General features: G+C 26.5%; 5 protein-coding genes across 5 annotated transcripts; 2 read left to right on the top strand and 3 right to left on the bottom strand.

Moving 5' to 3' along the window:
- Positions 1 to 669: 669 nt before the first annotated feature.
- Bm6963 (Uncharacterized protein) lies at positions 670 to 3,084 on the bottom strand (the record flags this gene model as incomplete). Its single annotated transcript, XM_001897294.2, has 6 exons — positions 670 to 811; positions 1,074 to 1,347; positions 1,669 to 1,813; positions 2,346 to 2,501; positions 2,627 to 2,785; positions 3,028 to 3,084. 6 exons carry the CDS (start codon positions 3,082 to 3,084, stop codon positions 670 to 672), a joined length of 933 nt encoding a protein of 310 aa, XP_001897329.2.
- A 2,910-nt stretch (positions 3,085 to 5,994) lies between these two features.
- Bm4562 (Uncharacterized protein) lies at positions 5,995 to 7,299 on the bottom strand (the record flags this gene model as incomplete). The annotated part of the gene is made up of 3 exons (XM_043079983.1): positions 5,995 to 6,160; positions 6,554 to 6,674; positions 7,227 to 7,299. The coding sequence occupies 3 exons, from the start codon at positions 7,297 to 7,299 to the stop codon at positions 5,995 to 5,997; spliced, it is 360 nt and encodes a 119-aa protein (XP_042935917.1).
- Positions 7,300 to 9,352: 2,053 nt separating this feature from the next.
- Positions 9,353 to 12,368, top strand: Bma-thoc-3 (conserved hypothetical protein,hypothetical protein; the record flags this gene model as incomplete). Its single annotated transcript, XM_043079982.1, has 7 exons — positions 9,353 to 9,529; positions 9,726 to 9,830; positions 10,182 to 10,338; positions 10,704 to 10,908; positions 11,250 to 11,417; positions 12,003 to 12,110; positions 12,227 to 12,368. The coding sequence occupies 7 exons, from the start codon at positions 9,353 to 9,355 to the stop codon at positions 12,366 to 12,368; spliced, it is 1,062 nt and encodes a 353-aa protein (XP_042935916.1).
- A 1,494-nt stretch (positions 12,369 to 13,862) lies between these two features.
- Positions 13,863 to 15,087, bottom strand: Bma-lin-28 (Cold-shock DNA-binding domain containing protein; the record flags this gene model as incomplete). The annotated part of the gene is made up of 3 exons (XM_043079981.1): positions 13,863 to 14,166; positions 14,622 to 14,797; positions 14,974 to 15,087. 3 exons carry the CDS (start codon positions 15,085 to 15,087, stop codon positions 13,863 to 13,865), a joined length of 594 nt encoding a protein of 197 aa, XP_042935915.1.
- A 2,103-nt stretch (positions 15,088 to 17,190) lies between these two features.
- On the top strand, positions 17,191 to 23,290 carry Bma-aex-5 (neuroendocrine convertase 1 precursor, putative; the record flags this gene model as incomplete). Its single annotated transcript, XM_043079980.1, has 16 exons — positions 17,191 to 17,385; positions 17,774 to 17,881; positions 18,156 to 18,257; positions 18,597 to 18,740; positions 19,196 to 19,294; positions 19,711 to 19,755; positions 19,978 to 20,048; positions 20,171 to 20,259; positions 20,496 to 20,668; positions 20,870 to 21,082; positions 21,314 to 21,414; positions 21,836 to 21,966; positions 22,095 to 22,194; positions 22,374 to 22,531; positions 22,630 to 22,763; positions 23,147 to 23,290. 16 exons carry the CDS (start codon positions 17,191 to 17,193, stop codon positions 23,288 to 23,290), a joined length of 2,007 nt encoding a protein of 668 aa, XP_042935914.1.
- Between the last annotated feature and the right edge of the window lie 1,448 nt (positions 23,291 to 24,738).

Below are 24,738 nucleotides of genomic sequence, written 5' to 3'. Positions count from 1 at the left end.
CCTGTTTTTCCAAATAAGTTCTCATCTACCCGATAAACATTTTTTTTTCTCTTTGCTTACTTTGTATATTTTTTCTTAATATTCCTCATCAAACTTCATATGAAGAAAATAAAAAAGGATAACCAGATGAAACGAATTAAAATATAACTTTACTAAGGAAATCTTCACTAAATGTTGAGTTCCGAATTATTTTAAAAATCAACCTCACATTCTGAATCCTATGTAACTAAAAACTATAGATCCGTATTAAGTAAAAAAATCATGCCAACAAATTTAATAGCTTTCTGGAAAACTAACATCTCGCATTTTCGCATTGTAATTCGCATTTTGCTCATTGCACCTTAAAAGAAACAATTTACTCGAATTACGAAATTTCGGAAGTTAAAACAAAAAATATTGCAATATTAAAATTCCAAACATTGTTCAAGCTTCACAGCTTTAAAAGTGATGATTACATCACAAAGATTGATATCGCAAAAATTGCACCATCTCGCTAAAGCCTCTGCACCTAAAAATATACCTAAAAATATTTGCCAAAGTTAAACTTTAGCAACTATCAATAAGCCGTTGTCTATAAACAGATAAATTAACTAAACAACAAAATGTGAAGCAGTACACAATATAATTCAGTTAGAAGAAACCGATAATTAAAAATGCCATTTTTCTCTCTCAAGCAATAACTTCAATTTCATCCTCATCACGAAGTCGATCATCTGCATCTGCTCCTGAAGCTTGTGTCGTAATTTCAGTCGGATTTGCTGGTACACCACGTTGCCGTTTCTTGCCTAATAATCCATCAGCAGCCAGAACTCTGAAAATTTTCAAAGAAACTGCTTTACCTAACCTAGTTTAAAAAACTTGCTTTCATAAAGCATAATTTTTATTAAAAAAAGTTTTATATGGTATTTAAAGCAGTGCGAAGATAATTTGCAAGGAAGATATCATAAAGGTTCTGATAGAAAATTAGAAGTAGAATGAACCATACGTTAAAACAATTTAACACCACGCATATTTCAAACTGTGATGGCCAGTAATTTTCTATGATGTTTAAAATTATTTTGTTTGAAGCTTACCTATATAGAAGGACGATATTAGTGATGGCAAGTGAAACGATGACGACAAATGTGATCAGTGTAAGGTACCATACCATTTTCCACGCCGTAGTAATTTGCCAATACAATAAATAAGTGCTAACAGCCATGCGAAATATAATAAATGTAACAATATTCAGCAATGCAATAATACGAAATGGTGTTGAAGATTTGTCAACTCGATAGAGATTCAACATGGAACGTGAATGCAGAAAAATACTATTAAGTTCCATCAGAAGCCCACAAACAACCACTCCTGAAACTTAGCGATAATTATGTATACAGAAAAACTGTCCCCTACTTATTTCTTCAAGGAAGTAACTGGAAATGGAAAAATACGTTGAGGAAAAACTAATGAAATAATATGTTTTTGACCTTTTTTTAATGCATTATTTTCTTGCTTGCAATACTCACAATTATTCTCATGGAGATGCAAGTATCATAATCACCAAATGTATTTATTGCATTTTTATAGAAGAATTAAATTATGAAAATAAAATGAAAAAAAAAAAAAAAAAAAAAAAAAAAAACATTCCAAAGATAACTAAAAATTTTAAAATAAAGGTGAAAAGGAAACCTAAAAACTGATTTGTCGCATAGTTAGTACCAAACGCTACGAGAACGACGACATGATGGAAGAGTAATTCAACGATTCGTAACGATTGCTCGTTCATAAGCAAATCAGTAAGGTCATGTATCAGATAGCCTGTTGAAACTATCAGCTATAACAAATATATCGTTAAAAATAACTTTCACTGACCAATTTTTCACTTAGCATTGTAGCTGGTACGAATATCACAAGCTTACTTCTATTATCAAAAAAAATAAAAGGAATATATTACTCCTTTTCGAACTTTGTTTTCGGTTCTACCTTCATTAATTACTCACTAAGTAATATAGTTTAAATATTGACTAGTTTCAGCACATAAGAAACTGCTGAGTTCTTAATAGAAGAGACCGTTTCGATCTCTTTAACTTACCACATTTTTTGATTGAAAATTTCAGTTGTTTCCTTCATTATTATTCTATGTTATTACCATAGTGCAATGAAAGCATGAGAACTAAGAAAATTTCCTGTCCTTGAACTTATATACTAAGTACTTATTGTCCTTCACAAATTATATATCGATGAGAAAGATATAAAATTGCTAATCTTAAAATTAAAGTTATCTAGTTCGCATAGACGGGTAAATGTGATAACAGACATCTCTTGTAATTAATTAAATCTAAGAGAAACAAGTGAAGAAAACTTACTAAATAATGAGCCATAGTATTTGTATAATTTACCATATCTTCCATCAACTTTGGATAAACAATTATTGCATAAAGTGCCCAAAAACCAGACACTACCGAATGACCTAATGAAACAGCTTCATTGCTAATTCTCCAGCGCCTATTTGGAGGTGCAACCTGTAATCACACCTTAAATTCAATTAAGACTCTTAAAATGCAGGAATTTTTTACAAACTCTTATTTGGCTTACGCAATGTTTCACGCGAAATTGTATGAAAAAGATCAAAAATCATCACACATACCAACAATGGTTGGTTGCTATGAATATCCACAAAAGAGTTTGAGTGATGCCTATTTTTACCCCATCCAAAATATGAAAATGTTCTGAAAGTACATGTTCCAAATAAGTACCATCGAACAATAAACTGCGAGAAACGAAAGCAAATAAATGATAGCAACACCTACAATGAAAATATTTCAGTTATTAAGTTATCGAATTTCTATTTATATTCTAGTTTGTTATGTTTAATCCAAGCAACGCCTTATAGTACTGTATAAATTATCCCATTTACTTTTACATCTGAAGTGGCTGTTTAAAGAAAATTCAACATATATGTTATTCAGAAAACCACTTTTTTTCTGCGCAATTAAATCATTCATTCGAGGGATGAAATTATTGGCTCAATGGAATGAATTAATTTGCCTGTGAGCAACTAATGCCAAGTTTTTTCCAGTCCCAGTTCACAAATTCACTTGTCATACCCAATAATAACCCAGCAGCCGAGCAAATTCGATACTGTGTTGCTATCGGCTTACTTCACACAAACTGAAATTAAAGTAATCAGAAGATAATTTAAGCAATAAAAAAAATGTCAATAACTACTGAATGTACCGTATAAATAGTGCCAATTTAAATCATTGATTTCCTCAAAAAAAACAAAAAGAAAAATTGTATCGAAAACCTAACAAACTAATTCCATAACCAATGTTTGAAAGAAAGAATAGGATAAAAATAAATTTCAATAAAAAATAATATAAAGAATTATTTTTACTTAATTTTGCAAAATTTATTTAAAAAGTTTCAAAATCGAGCTGTTTCGTCTGAAAAAAAAAAAGTTAAATTAAGAGTTGTTCCTGAATTTTAAAACAACCAAAATTATCCAAACTTTCTATTTAAGCAATTTATTAAGCAATTAAAAAAAAAAAAAAAAACTTCAATATCATCTAAAATAAGACAGAAAAAAGTCACATTATTAAACAAATACACTCAAATATATAAAATACACTGAAAAGGTTACTGCAAAATCATTAATATAAATTGATAAACTAAAAAAAAAAATACAAAATGAACAGTGAGAGCAACTGAGAAACAGAGAATAATTCTAAATTTAATAAAATTTAGAATATTATGAAAAATCCACCACCAAGAGAAAAGGTAAAATCACACATCGCAAAATATCCACCAACCTTCTGGCAAAATGTCACTGTGCCTGCCAACTGTCATCCTTTTTAAATTTTATTTTTTGGTTAGTAGGCGTTGTGTGCATGTGTGTCTCGTAGGTTTTATCAATCTCTACTGCTCTCACAATACAAGCATCTTTCGAGTCTCTCAATCACTGCACTTTTATATTTCACATTTTATCGATCTTTCTTTCACTGTCTTCTTTTCCTTTTATTGTTTACTTTCCTTGCATTAACTATTATCAGTGTGCAGTTTCCACATTTATTTAATCACTTATCTGTTTGTTTATTAATTAATTATTCATGAAGTTTTATTGCTGAATAATTAACTTTCAACTAATACTGTATTATTAACTTTTCTGAACTAATTCATTGCTGAATTCACTAAATTATTACTATAAATTAATGATGATAATTCTGTGCATTAATGATTGCTAGGTTTCTAAATTAATTAATTAATTAATTGCTAGTGGTTTTGTTTAACAAGGAAGGAATAATGTAATTCAGTTGAATCGAACAGAAACTTCACCAAATTTCTGGCTTTTATAGGGAAGATTGGAATAAGCAAAAAGATAATTAATTATATTATCTATCTATACCTGTATTATATATATATATGCATAGAAGAGAAAAATTTTATAAAGAAAAAGTGTCGAACTTCAAAATTCCTTTTTTCTTTTTTTAAAAATGCAAAATTCAGTTGACGTCTACTTTTGATCGCGTAATTCTTGACGCTTGATGCACACAGTTAAATTCTTGACTCTTATCGTATTAACACAGATGTAAAACGTTTCTTTTAAGTTAGCAAATGAGGAAAGTAAAAAATTGAAGTAATTGAGCAGAGAGGATTTTGCTATTAGAGATTAAATGATTACCATAGGTAAGTGATATGATAGTTGTTATCATATAATAATTTGATTGATTCAGTTTTTGCTTAACAAATACTTTGATAAAGCTTTGATCGATTTGTTGGTTAGTTGGTCTATTAATTGGTTAATTAATTAGCTTATGGAGAGAGGGAGAGAGAGAAGGAGGAAGGAAGTAGAAGTATCGAAGTAGATATACTTCAAAAAATTATTTGACGCAAAAATTCCATTCTTTTGATGCATGCAAACATTCTTATCGATTGAAAATTATAAAATTACAACTATGAAATTTTTGAAGAAATTGTAAAATATTTAACAAAGTGGAAATTTTTCTTTAATTAGTTATCCTAATTCTGTGTTGTTAAACATTGGAATTCATTCATTATTACAGGTTAACAATGAAACTTTATCAGTAATGGAAGTATGAATTATTAGCGTCGTAAGAGATAATTAATTTTTTATTAATCATTATTTCACTTTATAAAATTCTTCCTTTTTCTCATCATTTTTTTCAGTTATTTGTTAATATTGTGTGAAAATTTGGTCACTCAAACAACTTATACACTCGAGATTGGTCAAATTAAATGATTATATCTTCTTTCCTGAATACCTCAATAAATATTGGTATATCAATGATTAATTACGAGTAAAATCACGTTGTTAGATAAACAGTTTAAAAATTGATAACTTTTACTTAAAAAATTTACCATAGAATAAGAGAAAGAGAAGTGTAAGAATAGAAGATTGAAGGAAGAAAAAGAAATGAAAACAATTATTCAAATTAGAAAAAAAATAAGCAAAACAGAAACAAAAACATTAACAACAATTAATGCAATAATAAAAAGACGCATGCAGTTTACACATGTGATTTAATTATGAACAAAATAAATTTTGAAATGTCACCAGGTAGCTGTTTATTAATATTTTTTTATCATTGGACGTTTATTTTCCTTTTCTTTCCTTGTTTGATAACTTTAAAATCTTAAATCTTATTGAACATAGAGTTTGGTTAAATTTGAAACCGTATTTTCTTGAGTCATATATATTTTCATTTTTGCTTTATTACACCTTTTAAATATCTTCATGCTATTTTAATTATTAACTATGTTATTATTATTACTGTTTACTATTGTTTTAATTAACTATTATCATTTTTATTGTTATTGTTATTATTATTATTACTACTATTATTAATAACATGAATATTAGCATGAGCAAATGACTGTTATTAGTGGAGAATACATGAAGGGATGGACATAATTTTTTGTTGTAAGCAAATAGGTCAGACACAATGTACGATAATGGTATTAAGATAAATTTTAATTTAATAATCATTTTACTAATTAATTGTGTGTAAAGATGCAAAATCCAGTAGTAATGCCCAGAAGAACAGCTGCACCAAACCAAACAGAATACGACATGAATATGAGCATGAGTAGATAATTAATGATAAGTTGTATCACAAATAAGATTACTTGAAGTATCTGAATAAAGGCAATCTTCGTAAATCTGAAATGAAAATTTAATTTTAAAAAAGCAGAAAAGTTAAAATTCTGATATTTTTACTTTTGTAATGATTCTTTTAAATGGTCTTCTATATAAATTATAATTAAGCTTAGTTAAATGATATCGAATAGTACTATGTGTGATAAACTCGGCATTAGAATCAGTACTGTATCTACAATAGGAATATACACACAATTTATATTATAATGATATAATTAGTTATCATGGAAATATCGTAGTAATGTAATATTATCATAAAAACGATAGTATATGAGAAAAATTCATTATATAATTAAAAATGATATAATATAAAAAAGTTAATAATATTATTCACTTAGAAAATGCTTTGCATACATTGAAATGTTTGTTACATATGAATAAATAGGTTTAACTTACGTTTTATGATTTGTTGTTAATGATGATTTCGAAAATGTTAAGGTGAATTTTTTACGTGCCAATTTGATTGCTTCAAAGAATATGCCAAGAAGATAAATTCCAATACAACTGATGATCATTTCTGATATGGGCATATTTTTAATTTTGTTTAAAATTTTAAAAACTTTATAGCTTACCAAAAATTTATCCAAGTTTAATATTTATTATTTTAATATTAAAAAATTGATTCAATGTTCAATTTTTCTATGTTATCCATTATTATCGATTTGATTTATAATTAGATTTTGTTTGAATGACGTGTTTCCACACGGTGAATAGTGTTATTCAAATCGACAAAATGAATATTAGATTTGAGAATTGAACGCACGAACACGTACAATGCAAAAGAGTGTAAAGATTACTTGTTTCACGTTCGTAAAAATTACTTGTTTCACGTTAAGTAATATCTGCTTATGATTCTACTTTTTGGAAAAGTTGGTAGTTTGTCGAAAAGTCATCCAAAACATATTTCTATTACTCGAAATGATGATTCTATTTCTAGAAGTTTTCATATTTGAATTTGAATTAAAAATCCTCGGACGTTATCTTTATAAATATAATTATAATTAATAATATGAATTACATATTCATGATAGATTTGATCCATACGTAATAATTTTTCATATTTACTTACTCCACGTAGTATCGATTTTCCATGATTGAAATAATAGTATATCGTTGGTAGTGAAATGAAACCATGACCACATCACTGATGTGCTTTTTTTTTAATCTAAATTTTCATCACAAATTCAAATTTCATTTTAATAGTGAAGTTGCTTGATAGATAAGTTGCGGAACATAATTGAAATGATAAATTTCTAATAAAATTTGTCCGTCGAATTTTTTTTTTTTTTGTTAAACCGAAATTTTAATTTGAATCAAAAACAAAAAATGCACCATACATATAGAGATACACAAATATATTAATATATATATTTGTTAATATTATCTTTTATCTGATTAAGATTATGAATGAAATAATCGTAAGTAATTTGTTTCAATAATAAATTATTTTTTAATCGACAAGAAAAAAGAGAAAAGAGCAAAAGAGAAAAAATGTTATTTTTATGCATTTCTTCTTTAATTTTATCATTACAAATATTTCATATTCACTGAGCTCATTAATTACATTTATTTAAGATTAGACTTTGAAAGATTTCTAATACTTCAAATTTCTCAACTAAAATTTTACAAAGGAATAGGAGATGATTGATTTAGTATTTCTATATTTCTTCCTTATCTTCTGATTATATTCTGTATAAAAGCTATTGATTATTCGGAATTGATATATTATTCAAATTAAGAATTATAGGATGAAAATTTTTACCAAGTTATGTTATAACAAATTATGTAAATAATTTTTTACATCACAGGAGAGAAAATAAATAAATGGTAAAAAAAAATCTACAAACAATTAATTAATTAGCTAATTGAGTTAATTTGAATTAAAATTACTCGATACAATAGGTTTTTTTTTTAATTTCATATTTCGTCTGCTCTAACATTTTATTGAACATCTACAAATTGAAATCATCTCTTCAAATTCATAATTAAATCAAAGTTTTGTTTATAAGAAATTTGTTTCAAAATTTATTCCTAATTCGTAATTGAGTTAAAATTTATTGATATAATATTACTAAACAAATGGCTATTAAAAGGAACAAACTAGTCAGTTGTTTCACTGATTAGGTTATGATTGAATGAATACTGATAACGATGTGTTTGCATACATATGCGTCATCTATTTCTCTCTTATTTATTCTCTTATAAACTCCTTTCTCTTTCTTTCCTTATTATTTTTTTAAGTAGAAAAAAAAAGGAAAATAAGCAGAATTCTTATCATTTTTTAAAAATAATTTCTCACAATTTGTAATAAGAATGATAAAATCACATTTATATGATAGTTTAATTTATTATATATAATATTATCATTATTTATTACTATTATAATAATAATATTATTATCATCATTATTACAAAAATTATTATAATATATAATATAATTTATTATCCAATTATATCGTTTGATTTCATTATGCGATAGTAGGAATTTCATGCTGAAATGTTTTTTTTATGACACCAATTAATAACTAAAGTTTTAGTAGTTGATAGTATTAAATTAAGTAATACAAATTCCATTTTTTTTCGCAATGTTAAAATTATATTTACATGATACTTGAATTGTTATTCCGGAAAATGAGATTACAATATGATGATTGAATTTTAAATAAATTCTGATTTTCTCATATTTTCATATTACTTTATTCGCCACTCTCTTCTTTTTTTTATTTCATTTTTCTATGCATTTTCTGAGTTTTTATTTCTATTTTCAATTTTATTTGAATGTTTCGTTTTATTAGGACTTAAATTTTTGACAAGTTTTAACGCAGTTTTAAATTTGAAGGAATGATTTTCATAAATTAATACTTGTTTTTATTTTTTTTCGTCTATTTGTTAAATAGCTATAAAACTTTTTTTATATTATTTTCTATTATATAAAATAGATAATTGTTGTATAATATTATTTTTTACTACATTCAGTACCTTTTTTCTTTCTTTCTTTCTTTTTTTTTTTTTTTTTTTCTTTTTAATAATTACCACTGATTAATTACTGATTCGATTCATTCCTTCGATATTTTTTTTTCTTTTTCTTTTTTTTTCTTGTTGTTTCTCTATAGATTGATTACATATTTTCAATCTTACACTATCACATTTGATGGAATTGAATTACAAATATTTCATTACAGTCTGTGTGACAAAATGGGTACACAAAGTCGAGAACAGTCTTCAGTAACTTTACAACGGAAAAACGGATTATCATCATCGTCATCATCAGCATCATCAGCATCATCATCCTCATCGTCAAAAATTCAAACATTTCACGACGCGATTTCACATTTCAAGAAAAATGACCGAGTTAAAACATATGATATGCAGGTATATCCAGCATTTATGTATTAGTTTATTAATTCAAGTTTTTTACAAATATCAATTTTTTCTTCATCTTATCTTCACTCACAACATTACTGTTGTAACAAAGTATGTACAAACTTTGTAATTCTTATTTTAATTGTTTTTTTTTTTTTCATTTTTTAATATGAATATTATCAAATATTTTAATGCTAGATTGCAGGTACCACGACCTCTTACGGTATCATGGAATTGTGATGGTACTCGCCTTGCTGCAGGAGCGGAAAAAAGTGTATCAGTGATAACATATGATTCATCATTTCGAATCGTTAGTATTTGCAGTATATATGTAAATGAAACAGCGAATGATATTGTAAAATACCATTAATATTATGTTAATTTCAGCCACTGTCATATTTCTTATTTGTATAGTAATTTTTATCCCAGTAATTTTTCTCTCATTTTCATATGAAATAACCTATTTCAATTTATTTTTTAAATAATATAATATTAATTTAAATACATATTAATTGTAAGTCAAGTATGTAAAATACATGACATTAATTACATGCATAAATTACATGCATTATTATAGGGATGAAATATTTTATCACATTTTTTATACAATTAAATTTGCAATAGATTTAGTTAAAAATGAAGCAAAATGTATTTATTGCAGAAAACGATTTTTCGTGGTTTTGGTCACAATGAACAGGTTGATCAGGTTGCTTTTCATCCTTCTAATCCATACTTGTTAGCTTCAGCTAGTGCAGATAAATCTGTTCGACTATGGGATATTCGGCAGCCACGGACACATACTAGATTAAATACTAAAGGTAAAATGCAAATACCATTAACTAATATTTATTCATCTTATCCTCCCCCCTCCCCCTCTACCTTTAAGCCTAGCATAATTAAGATAAAAGAACATGAAATTGTCAACAGATATATTTGTTCTAGAAAACGAAATGCTAAAATTTGTTTGATTTCAAGGAAAGATTCTACAACTGTCGTATAGCCATTAACTACATCTAAGAGTTATTTGAAAATGAAATTTACTTTTCTTTCGTTAGTATTTTTTTTGTCCTTTGTGGTCTGTCCTTCTGTAGAAAATCTAAAGAGATTATAGATTTTTTAGGCCTATACACGAAATTTCTAAACTTGCACAGATAACATAGCATATAATTTTCATCATTTACAGCGCAGAATTTGAATGTAGCTTGGTCACCGTGTGGTACATATTTGGCATATGGTGACAAGGAAGATTCCTTAAGTATTCTTGATAGTCGAAATTTGAAAACAATCAAAGTTGAATCGTTAAAGGAAGAAGTAAATGAATTTGCATTTGATCCATCTGGAAAATATTTATTTGTAGCTATGGGCAGTGGACAAGTTAATATTTTTTCGTAAGTTTTGGACATTTTTTAGGGATGATGGATATATTATATTAAATAATTTCAATTTTTGTTGGAAGGAGATGAGAGTACTTAAGATAGATAAAAATTGGTTCAGTAATGGTATTGATTAACTCTGTTAATCATTTTATTAGTGTAAATCTGTAATAGTAATACTGGGATATAGTTTCAAATTTAATTCTTCCATTTCATTGGTCAGATCAAATAAAATGAATAGATTTTTCATCTTTCTTCAGTTTTTTTTTTTTGCTTATAAATTTGATATAAATCAATGTGCCAAAAAAAAAAAAACGATTTTCTTTTAATATATTTGATTAGTTGTTAAATTTTAGGTCACCAGATGTGACACATCGACGAACATTGCAAGCACATCCTGCTCAAGCTGCTTGCGTTTGCTTAGCCGTTTCACCGGATGGTCGACGTTTTGCCGTTGGTGCATCGGATGCAGTCTGTTCAATTTGGGATGCTAATGAGTTAATTTGTGAATCAAATATGGGGAGGTTCGTTTTTTTTTTCTTTTGTTATATGTTTAAGTTTAAGATATATGAAACATGACGAATTTCTGCGCAATTTTCGTATGCATATATACGTGCACAGAAATTTTCTCGGAATTTTTCAAATTTTAAATTATAATTAAATGAATTGATGCCACTTATTTTTTCTTTCTTCTTTATGATATTCAATAATTAATTAGTGGTATAGTTTTTTAAAAATAAAAAGTTTGAAATATAATATATCTTATGTAATTATATAATAATGTTTGTATAATAATTGATTATCTACTAAATTATCATGAATGCACAATGTATTTTCTCTAATGGTTTAAATTTATTTTGAAAACTGTTAGCTCAAATATCATTTATTCTTATTTTTGGCCTCCACAATAAATTCTAAGATGACTTATAATTTGACTTCGTATTGTAGGAGGATTAGTTATTCATCATCTTCAAGCTTTTTTCTCTCCCTCTATGTCCCTTTTTCTGTCCTCTTTATCTCTCAGTTATCCTTAACAAATATCAATTATTACATATTTTAATGTAGAATCAAATATGATTGCTAAATTAATTAATCATTGTTTATTGTAGATTGGACTACCCTCTACGATCGATCTCATTCAGTACAGATAGTCAACTGATAGCTTGCGCAAGTGAAGATCATTTCATTGATATTTGTTGGGCAGAAAATGGTGCAAGGTTTCCTTTTCTATTTTCAAAATTATATCATCATTGTTTTTTTTTTTTTTTTTTTTTTTAATTTTTTTGAAAATTTTTTTCAATTTTGGTTGTAAAATTTAATTTGTATATTATAGAGTACATGAACTTCGAGTGAACGCTGAAACGTTTACGTGTGCTTGGCACCCGAGTATGTATCTGCTTGCGTACGCTTCAGCTCCATCATTGGACAGTCGTGATCGAGAAGTTACAGTAAACATTTTTGGATTTACTATGTGAAATAAATATAACATGCAACAGAAAATTAAATAAAGGAAAAGAAACTATTTTATATACTAATAAAAATGGATATTTACATTGTTATGAATGAAACTTCACTGTGCTTGAGCATGGAATTGACAGAATTTTGTCAAATTTGTTGAACAGTTAAGGTTTACGAGCTTTGCGACATGTAAAGCAGCTCTTAGCATGACATTTCATTACTTACATTCTTATTTGTATGAAGTCAGGAAGTTCAGATTTTTGTTTACCTTGAAAATTTATGTATTTTTGCTCGAGTTTGCTTCTTTATAAATATTATGAAATAATTCTGCAGCTTTAGTCCTATAGTTCACACCAAATCAGGAAATCCTTACAACTTGCAGAAAGGATTACTCAGTTAACTGAACTAACAGGCGTGTTTGTTTACGTTCTCCAATATTACCAAAAGTCATCGCAACACTACTGATTTATTCCTGGACATGTAACATCACATTTAAAATAAAAAGCATAAAAACCGTTTATTTAACTATCAACAGCAAAAATCACAACTGAGCTGATAAAATAATAAGTCTGCCTGAGTTCATAAAACAGGTTTAAACCTGAGGTACAATGGCGGAGGAGTGATGCAGCATGATAAAGCTACATTTTGAGGTATCAAACAGCAAATAAAATAATGATTAAGGAAGTGAGGTCACGAAAAATTCCTGAGTAATAATCATAATAATGACGATAACAACGTATACAGCAATCACTATGAAACACGCGGATTAGTAAGGCTGGAATAACGAAGAAAAACTGTAATGAAAAAAATATGATGAGTCAGGGAGAGGTAGAGAGGAAAAGACAGAGAAAGGGAAGAAGATTTCGGCTATTATAAAACATGCTTATGATGGAATATAAAACTACAAAAACTAACTAGCACTTAGGCGCCTATGAATGCAAATAAAACAACAAAGGATAAACCTAGTCAATTGCCTATGTATTAATTTATTTGTAATTTTTTCTCATTTTTTTTGTAAAATATAAAACTTGATGTTTTTTAAAATAAAATGTAAGACTTTTCAGTTTCTGGTAATTAACCGCAACGTTAAACCCATATCTTCTAAGAGGAACTGTTAAAGTTCATGAATAATAACATCAAATAGCTGTATGGTCCTAACTAAATGGCACTTATATTAGACTGTTAAAGCATAATGAGTTAAAAAAGCCGAAACAGAACAACCAGAAATACGAATGTAAAAAAAAAGAAAAAAAAAACTTTCAAAAAGTAGTTTTGTAATAGAAAAAAATTCGTTTTTTTTGTTCCAAATATATATTCATATATATTTGGAACAAAAAAAAGCCAATTAGTCTGAAACAAACCGAACCAATGCCCTTATATGCTATTATGACACGCGCCAAAAAGTAAGAAATAGAAATAAGAGATTTGCAACAAACGATAAGTCTTCCCTTTTGGTAGCCTACGATGCCAAGTAATTTGGAAGAATCTCGAAAATTAAAGGATTTAAAATCTCAACAGTTACTGTCTCTATTAGCATCCTCTTTGTCATTGGTGATTTCCTTCATCTTCGAACCAGTCTTTTCTTTTTTCATCTTTGACTGCACTTGTTCATTGCTCTCTACTTTTGCCTCTTCCTCATTCTTATCATATCCTTCGTTTTTCCTTGTTTTGTTGCCGTTCTTAAAATTTACTTTTTGTGGGCAGTCAGTAATCAGATGATCGGTTGAATGACATCCATAGCACGCTTTCTCAGCTCCAAGCGATGTTTTACATTTCGCTGCTGTATGATTCCCGTAATGACCACATTTAAAACATCTGCAACTATGAAATAAGCAAGCACATAAACTAACACTTTCCATAAAAAAAAAGGAAAAAAAAACAGATGCCGAAACATTTCCATAATATCTTGCACACATTTCATTGAGTTAAAAAATCTTTTGTTACTTTTTGTTTTCTCAAGGATCAATGGTCTTCCTAGTCAATCTAATCTGAAAGGAAAGTGCCACTTATATACATCAAGTGAAATAAAAAAATTCAGTTAATAGAACGTCGTTTGACGAAAAAAACGCCCTTATAAAATAGCATGCATTATCAGGCTTGTAAAGAATAAAAGCGAATGATACTACCTAGTCATTCAGATATCCGTTATAATAACACATAGGAATGGCTTGGAAACAAGGTAAAATTAAGGTAAATTAAATTAAGCATTACATTTCATCAGTTCATTCACTTTCTAAACAATGGGAAAAAAAGGTGATATAAACCAAGACCTTATAGCATGCGACTTATACTTCCCAAGAGGCCTGATAGAACTTCCTTTCAGCTTCCCACCAGGTTCTGCACTTACAACAGCCGTTGCCTCGTTACCTTCTGGCCGTCTTCGAATCACAAAACGAACACGTTCACCGGCATCCAAACTTCGAAAACCATCCATATTTAATTCAGACTGTAACAGAAAAAAAAAAAAGAATTAAGTATACTATTTCATTATAAGCAATTAGAACTATATTCGTAACGTTTTTCAATATGCTAACAATAATAAAAATGGTTGAAATTTACAAAAGTACACTTATTAAAAATAATTAAAAAAAAAAAAACTTGAATAAAAAAAACTCCACTTGCCTGATGGACAAATACATCATCACCACCTTCATCAGGTGTAATAAAACCATAACCTTTCAAAACATTAAACCATTTACACGTCCCAACTTGTATCACTTCCTTTCCTTCACCCATTGATGGTAAATACTACAAAAGCTTTTTATTAAAACAAAATTGAGCTAAATAAGTTCTTTTTAAGGAAAAAAAGGGGAAGAAAAAACTCTCATAGTTAATATAACCACTCAGTACACATACTAAAAGTGTTCACTCAACACTTCACAAGCAATCCCGTCCTAACTTTACGCCAAAACGTCAGTTACGCCATCATTAAATGATTGTATGATCGCGTAGCCTCACTGAATTACGATGAACGACCATAACTTTAGCACAATGCAAATATTTTGCTCCAAAGGAATTTTGTGACTGTTAAAAGGAGGCATGATAAGAGAAGCAATGAGATGCTTAATTGATTATCAGAAAAGTTTATTAGGAATTAACAATTTAAAGACTAAATACTGAAATGTACTGAAATACTGAAATATTGAACTTGAAAAATGGAAGAAGAATTATTGAACTACACTGGAATATTTGACAGAATTACTGAGCTGTTAGGAGATAATCAAGAAATTTGAAAGAATTAAATTCTCCTTCTGCTAAATTAGAAGATTTGTATTTAGTTATGGTGTTGCAATACTAAATTACTAAGTTAATAATAACATATTTCAATCAAAACAAAAATAAATAAAAAAAAAAAAAAACAAATAAACAAGCGAAAATTTATACAAGCTATTCAATTAAACTATTACAGTGCTCAAATGGATAAATGAATAATAAAGAAATCTTTCAATAAACAAATCTAAAATTATTTATGTTTAAATGAGAAAAAGTTGCTTATGATAATGAAAAATTTTCGGAATTACATCATTTAATTTATTAATTTGATCTGTTCGGATGATTTGAAAATATAGTTCGAATCAAATTTTATTTAATCACTAATCTAAGTTATTATCAGCATAACAGTGATAGGTGATGATGATTTGAAATTTGTCGTTTAAAGATTTGAAATTTTCACTGAGAATATTTTTACACCAAAAATGTTTTTGAATAATTTCGAAAATTTTTGAAAGAAAGAAAAAAAATTTTCAAAGTTCTCTCTGTCTCTCTCCTTCACTCCCTCTCTCTCTCTCTCTCTTTCCCTTTTCCCCTACTATTTTTTGAATTACAATCACTTTATTCTTGAATATCAATAATAATTTCTTTCGACTTATTAAATTGATGTGAGTTTAGACAGTTCCCAAATTTTTTGTGTTTGAATTTTATCTGAGATAAAATAAAGCAAAATTACGTAACCAATTTTACGTAAAGTTTCTCGTAGCGTACATTTCGGGATTATATGATTACCTCTTTGTATCGTTATTAAAAAAAAAGGAGGGAAAAGAGGAAGAGGGAGAGGGAGAAGAGAGAGGGAGAGGGAGAGGGAGAAGAGAAAGAGAGAGAGGGAGAAGCATTTTCAATTATTTTCTTAATTTTTTGTCTGATTTTTCCACGTTCTTTTCATTATTATATTTTTTTCTCAATGATAATTATTATTTCATTTAAAATTTGTTATCATTTAACATTTAAATCATTCCATTCCTTTAACAATTTACTTCTTTTCCATCTTTTTTTTCTCTTTTTTTCATTTCAAAAAAAAAAAAAAGAAATTTTTTTTTTCCCCTAAATTATCATTTTAAATTATATAAGCAAAAAGAAAAGAAAAGTAACGAAGATATAGATTGGTTAATTCATATGACATTAATATAAGTATAATTTTAATAAATTGAATTCAAAATATAATGAAAATTTGACAAATATATTTTGAAATTATTTTGTTTTCGTAATTTGTTTTTGTTTTTTGTAATTCATTCGAGTATTTTATTTCTTGCATTTTTTACTTAGCAAAATTTTAATTTCCAATTGAAATTTGACTGATTTTCCGTTTTCTATTGTTATGTTATTTCATAAATCTTGTAAAATCGTTTGTTTTCTTAGAGCTGAATTGTTTTTTCATTTGTTTTTTTAAGTTATGAATGAATAGTGAAATAAGAAAAAGAGAAAAAGGTTTCTTTTTTTTTTTTTTTAAATTCTTTTATTGAGTATTACTAAGTTATGCTAAATAATATAAATATTTAAAAGTTTTTAGTATCAATATGTTCTTTTTCGGAAATTTTTATATAATTTTTTTTCAGAGAAATTAAAATGATGATTCAATTCATATTTTTGCTAGCTCAAATTCCTAAAAAATATTTAATTTCATTAATAATTAGCATAATTATTATCATATGTAATGGATGTGAAACATTTCATCAGCAACTTTGGTCTATAAATAAAAATAAAAAGGAGACAGTTACATTATTACCAAAATTTCTACAACTGAACGACAACTTACAAGAAGTAAGTTAAAATAGTAATGACTGATTAATAGTTAATCATTAATCACTCAAAATAGTAATTAAATAAGGATTGAGAAATCTTTGCTAATAAAGCTTAAATCTTTTCTTATATTTTAATTTTAAAATTTTATTTCTTTCGCAGTTATACCATAAACTTCTTTTGATAAATTAAAACAATACGAACTGCTTAATTTACTAATAACTTACTAACTAGTAACTAAATAAAAGTAAAATTTCAAGCATATGCATTCATTTCAAATTTCTCTTATCATAACTCTTCACCACATTTTATTATTAATTAATTTTTGAATGAAGTAACATCATTTATCATAACATTCCTTCCTATTTCAATGCTAATCAGAAATTTCTAATTAAATTTCATTTTTGAGGATACTGAAGAGGAAGAATATGATAATGAATGGGTGGTGGAAATAGTTGGTGGATTGGAAGAAGCAAAAGACATCGCTCGAGCAGTCGGATATAAATTTATTGCTCCTGTATGTTTCTATATTTTAATATTTAAAGTTAAATGATGAGATCTTTTAATTTAAGTATTTTGAAAATTTTAATTTAATATTGAAAGTCAAATAGTAGAATTTCTTGATTAAAACATTTTCAAATCTTTGATTTACTCCATTTTTTTTTTTTTTTTTTTTTATTTTTTGGAATAATCAAAATAATTTTGCTTTAGTATATCAATATTATATTTTATCATGCAATTAAATTTCAAAATTAAATTTTATCCTATTCAAATTTAAAATTTTATTTTAGGTTCGCGGTTTTAATGATGTCTATATTTTTTCGAAAGAAAATTATAGAAAAAAACGAAAAGCAGATGATAAATCAACATTAGCACTTTGTCATCATAAACAGGTTTGCACATAATTTATTTTTTTAATTCTAAAATTTCAAGCTTATATATTATTATTATTATTATTAATTATTTCCATCTTAAATCTGAACACATTCGTATTTTTTCTTTTTCTCTTTTTGTTGCAATTTTTAATTTGCAAAATATATGAACAAATTATGTTCCAATAGATTTATCAATTTTATAATTCATTGAAGAAGAAAAACAAACAAACAAACAAACAAATAACCAAAGAATTGTTTTAAAACCGGTCTTTTCCCTTTTTTTTTTCTTTCTTTTTTCTATGAAAACAAGGAGAGAAAGGGAGAGAGAGAGAGAGAGAAAAAAAAAATTTTTTAAAGGTACTTTGGGTGGAACAACAACGAATTCACAAACGTTTTAAGCGTGATTATATCACTCAAACTTCTGTTACAACTCGTAATGATACCAATTATAATAATAAAATTTTTTTCAATGATCCATTCTGGTCTCAACAATGGAATTTGGTTATGATTTTTTTTTAATTTTATTCAATATTTTAATTAATTTGTGTCTAATGATGAAGGACCTTTTGAAAAGTTTTAGAGAGAGAAAAGATTTAAAGAAAAAGAAAATTTTCATGAACGAATCAATTTGTAATAATTTAAAAATTAATGTCATATGATAAAATTTTGATTATGTGAATTCTCATTTTATAATTAAACTATATGAAGTAGTGATCATTTCATTTAAATAAATTTTCCTCAGTTTAAAAAATTTTCCTACCATAATGAGTAGAAAAAAAAAAATAAACGAAACAACAAAAATAATGATTAAATATTAAACTGATAATTGAAATTAAATAAGACTTATAATTTTGTTTATGTCTAAAATTAATTAAAATTTAAACTGAAGACTAATTAATCTATAAAAAAGTGACAATTCTGCGAGATAAAATTTGCAGAGTAATGAAATAATTTAGAAAAGCTCAAGGACTATAAGTGGTGAACCAATCAGTATGCATGTGATAAAAGCCTGGGAACTCGGTTATACCGGGAAAGGTGTCGTCGTGACAATACTGGTCGAAAATTTATTTATTAAAAATTTTTCAAATCTTTCGAGCGAATTCAATTGTTATCATATATTTCAATTAAAACTACTATCAAAAACTTATATTACTATTTCAAAAAAACTTCAATAAAACTAATGGAATTATCAAAATTGCATTATACTCCTTTGACCATATTGTTCTGATAATATATGTTTCAATTAGCTGATAAGCAAATATTATTCGAAAATTGAATTAAAACTTGATACATACAACTTTGTCATTATCAGAAGATGCAAATTTCGAATTCAGTTATCCTTAATTGATTAATTAATTAATTAACTAGCTTGTTTATGACATTCAAATCTACGGCAGTATTTGTGGTAACATTGATAAATTGAAAATAATTGCTAAAATTCAGAAATGAATTGATAATTTTCTTATTTTAGGATGATGGTATGCAGCATAATCATACAGATATTATTCGTAACTATGTTTGTTTTTTAATACTTTATCAGTTTTTTTTAAAAATTAGTAATTTCAAAAAAATAATTAAGAAATAATTATAAATATGCAATTATAATTATAAGAAATTGAAATAAATAATTTAAATTTGAAAAGGCAAAGAAATAAAGATTTTTCACATTACTGAAAATTTGTTTATGCTAGCTAAATTTTAAATGATAATAATTTTTTATTTTATTTCATTTTTTCAGGATCCTCATGCCTCATATGATTTAAATGATAATGATCCTGATCCAATGCCAAAATTTAACAAAATGAATAGGTATATTTGTTGATTAAATGAATGAATATAATAGCATTGAATAAAAAAATTTTTTAAAATTATTTTTATTAAGCTTTTTAAATGATTTACTAAATATCAATAATTAGTTAATGAATTTTTAGGCATGGTACTCGGTGTGCTGGTGAAATTGTTATGACACCAAATAATTCATTTTGTGGTGTTGGCATAGCATATGATGCTAAAATAGGCGGTATTTTTTCTACATTATTTACACAAATAATTTATTTTATTTACTTATTAATCAACTGATATGATAATACTGATAATTATTCTAATTGATCCATTAAATATCTGTTGTTAGTTTATTTTCTAACAAAATTGATTTTAATTTATTTTTCTTTTTTTATTAGAAATATTTATCACTTTTCCTTTCCTTTTTGTGAATGATTTTTTGCTAGCAATTTCTGTTTATGCGTTATTTTGTAGGTATACGAATGTTAGATGGTAAAATTACAGATCGAATTGAAGCAGAAGCTTTAAATTATAATATTAATTATATTGATATTTTTTCTGCTAGTTGGGGACCAATGGATGATGGCAAAACAGTTGAAGGTCCTGGACGATTAACACAAAAAGCAATTTTAAAAGGCATTCAACAAGTAATTGAAAAGTTTTTTAAAAAAATGAAGCAAATACTTGTCAAAATTATACGATACGATAATAAAACATTCGATCTTTCTTTTTAAAAATATTTTGAGATTATTTTATTACGAACAGTTAGAAATAGTTTTTCTTTTTTTAAATAGTATTTTTTTTTTTTTGTTTGTTAAATTTAAAAATTTCTTTTTTCTTTTTTATAGGGTCGAAATGGTAAAGGTGTCATCTATGTTTGGGCATCAGGTAATGGCGGTATGCAGGATGATGACTGCAGCTGTGATGGTTACATGGACAGTATTTATACGTTATCAGTTTCAAGTGTAACTGAAGGTGGTACCTCACCGTGGTACGCTGAAAGATGTGCTGCCACCTTGACATCAACATTTTCAAATGACCACTATGACAAGCAAATGATAGTAAGTTGATCAAATTTATTGAGATGCAATGTATGTCTTGTTGTTGTTTATTGCTGCTGTTGTTGTTGTCGTTTGTTGTTGTTTGTTGGTGTTATTTGTTGTTGTTGTTCTCGTTATTATTCGTTATTGTTGTTTATTGTTTGTTATTATTGTTTTTGCTATGTATCTGAAATTAAATTTGTAGTTGTGCTAAAATTTTGCAGTTTTTTTTTTTTTTTTAATTCTTTGTAGGCAACAACTGACATAGAAAATAAATGTACTGGAACATTTGCTGGAACATCAGCATCAGCTCCAATGGCTGCAGCAATTGTAGCTCTGGGTTTAGATGCAAAGTTTGTCAAATTTTTAAATTACTTTTAATTAACCATAATTAACTTTAGTTATTTACTTGTTTAATTTTAATAAACACTCGTGCTTAATGAATAACAATTAAGTTTTATATAAAATGAAATGAATTTTCATTGCTATTAAAACGAAATTTTTTTTTCTTCTCAAAGCTATTATTTGAGATTTTTTCAACATATATTGCATTAAGATATATTAATTAAATTTGAATATAAAATACATAAATACTGAAAACTGTTTAAAAAAAGCAAATAAACTCAAAAGTTTAGCAAATTATGTATCACAAATATCATAGTTTCAAACTTTATTTTTCTTATGCCTTCAAATCATATTGCACACATTAAATTTAAAGCATTAAATGAATTAAAATTTTAAATTAGTAATTAAAAAACAAAATACTAAATACAGTCCATCATTAACATGGCGTGATGTACAACATATTACTGTTTGGACATCAGATCCTATGCCATTGCTAAATGTTAACAATGGCTGGAATAAAAATGCTCGAGGATTACTGGTAAATTCACACTTTGGATTTGGTATGATTAAAGAATTTTATTTTAAATAAAATAAAGCACTAAAACGCTTTTTCGTTTTATTATAGCTACAAAAATAAAATTTGCGATTTATCAAAATGCGTTTATTAATACTTCAAAAATTTCAATAGGATTAATGGATGCAAGCGCATTTGTCACAGTAGCAAAAACATGGAAAAATGTACCAGCGCAACATGCTTGTACCACTATTTTTCCAACTTTTTCAAAACGGTAAAAGCACTTTTAAAAAGTAATATATTTTTTAATTGCTACAGTATACCTTTAAATTTTTGAATATCACAGTAAGAAAGCAGAATTAAATTATTATGCTGTACTTTTTTTTTTTTCTCAATTTTCTACCACTTTTTTGAATTTCTTTTTCTGTGCAAAGGTTATTAACAATTATTTAGTGAAATAAATGATAAAAGTGTGACTGTTATCAAATTTCAAACTGATGGCTGTATGGGACAAAAAAATGAAATAAATTTTTTGGAACATATACAATTGGTATTAGATGCATATTATCCAATACGTGGACATCTTTCCATTTTGATTATTTCTCCAGAAGGTAAAAATTTTTTGTATTTCTTGAATCTAAAAAAAAAAAAAAAAATCTGATAAATTTTATTTTATAAAATTAAAAAAAAAAAATCGTTTATTTTTTAGGTACCAAAACTCAACTTCTTTCTGTTCGTCGGAGAGATAAATCATCAGCTGGCTTTCAACATTGGCCATTTATGTCAGTTCATACTTGGGGTGAGAATCCACGTGGAATATGGCAATTACATATTGAGGACAAGGTTAATTGGCTTAATTTATTACTAAATTTATCACTCACTGTAGCATTATTGATCTTTTAAAATTTTTAAAAACGATGGAAAAGGGCTTAAATTTAAGCTATCTGCAAATTAAGCTAATTCAATTACATTCATTTGAAATTGTCAACAAAATTAACCAATAAAAATTAACTAACCAAGAAATTTGTTGATTATTGACTGACAGACTTTTCATGTTGAAAGATTTAAAAAAAAAATAGTTTAATTTCCTAAAATTCATTATTTACCTCGACAATATTGATTAAATAATAGATTTTTAATCTAAAAAAACTAGCAAAAAAGGAACCAATCATTAGTGAAATGAATTTAATTGCTTCACTTATTATTTTAAATTTAAAATATTAAAGAGTATGGCAAATAAAGCAATGACAGGTGCTGTCAACAATATCACGCTTATAATTTATGGTACTAAAGAAGAACCAAAACATTATAAAGAAATAAAACATTATAGAGGAAAACAATTATTAAATTCGAATGTGAGTAAATACTAAATTTGGATGTAAGTAATTGTTGAATTTAAGTGTGATTAATGATTAAATTTGAATATAAACTATTTATTTTATTTCATTTCACTAATTTTTTCATCTTTTTTCAAATTGTTAACAGACTTTTTAAATAGAAACCATTTTTTTTTTTTTTTTTTTTTTTGTAAATTTTAAATGTTTTTAAATTTTATCTATATTTATTGCTCGGCACAAATGTTTTATGAGAAATGGAAAGTATGATAAATGATAATACATTACTATGGAGGAGTATACCAGAAATATTTTATGTAATTTTAAATTTCATTGATAATATTAATCAATAATGATTAATCAAAATAAGGAACGAATAAATGTCTTAAATTATGTTATCACGACGTTATGATAAGACTTTTAGACCAAGTTAGCATCATATGTATATTTTTTCAATATTATAGTTAAATTAATAATGCATTTTTGAATAATCATTATCAATAATTTAATTATGGTATAACTGATTAATGTATGAAATCAATGCTAATAACTTAATTGTCGTATATTGATTGCTATATGAAGTAATTATCACTAATTTACTTACTGTATTGATTGCTATATGAAGTAATTATCACTAATTTACTTACTGTATTGATTGCTATATGAAGTAATTATCACTAATTTACTTACTGTATTGATTGCTATATGAAGTAATTATCACTAATTTACTTACTGTATTGATTGCTATATGAAGTAATTATCACTAATTTACTTACTGTATTGATTGCTGCATTAAATCACTAACTATAACTTACTTAGTTATCATAACTGATTAATATATGAATGAATCTTGTTTCTTGTGAATAATTTTCTTTTCTTGCAGCGATGAGATAAGTGTCAAAGTAACGAAAGTATTCACGTGTAAAAAGCACGAGAGTGTTCACGTCTAAAAAGCACAAAAATGTTCACGTCTAAAAGCAAGGCAATGTTCATGTCCAGAAAACACGAAAGTGTTCACGTCTAAAAAGCACAAAAATGTTCACTTCTAAAAGCACGAGAGTGTTCACGTCTAAAAAGCACAAAAATGTTCACGTCTAAAAGCAAGGCAATGTTCATGTCCAGAAAACACGAAAGTGTTCACGTCTAAAAAGCACGAAAATGTTCACGTCTAAAAGCACGAGAGTGTTCACGTCTAAAAAGCACGAAAATGTTCACGTCTAAAAGCAAGGCAATGTTCATGTCTAGCACGTCTAAAAAGCACGAAAGCATCGGTCCACGTTCTAAGGCATAAAAATATTTGAGTGTCAAGAAGCAAAAAGTAAAGGCTATCGTGAAAAATGAACTGAAATTATTTATAATTCGAAATTAGCTTCAAATAAAAATAATATTTGAATAATCATTTCCATTCATATTTTACATTCAAAAAGAAGAAACCTTTAAATGAATTATTTGTAAAAATATTCCACTTTATTCATTATCACTCA

Source organism: Brugia malayi (genome assembly GCF_000002995.4).
Source record: "Brugia malayi strain FR3 genome assembly, contig: Bm_v4_Chr3_scaffold_001, whole genome shotgun sequence".
Lineage (NCBI taxonomy): Eukaryota > Metazoa > Nematoda > Chromadorea > Rhabditida > Onchocercidae > Brugia > Brugia malayi.
Note: the sequence above shows the minus strand (reverse complement) of the source record. Positions and strands in the feature narration are given on the sequence as shown.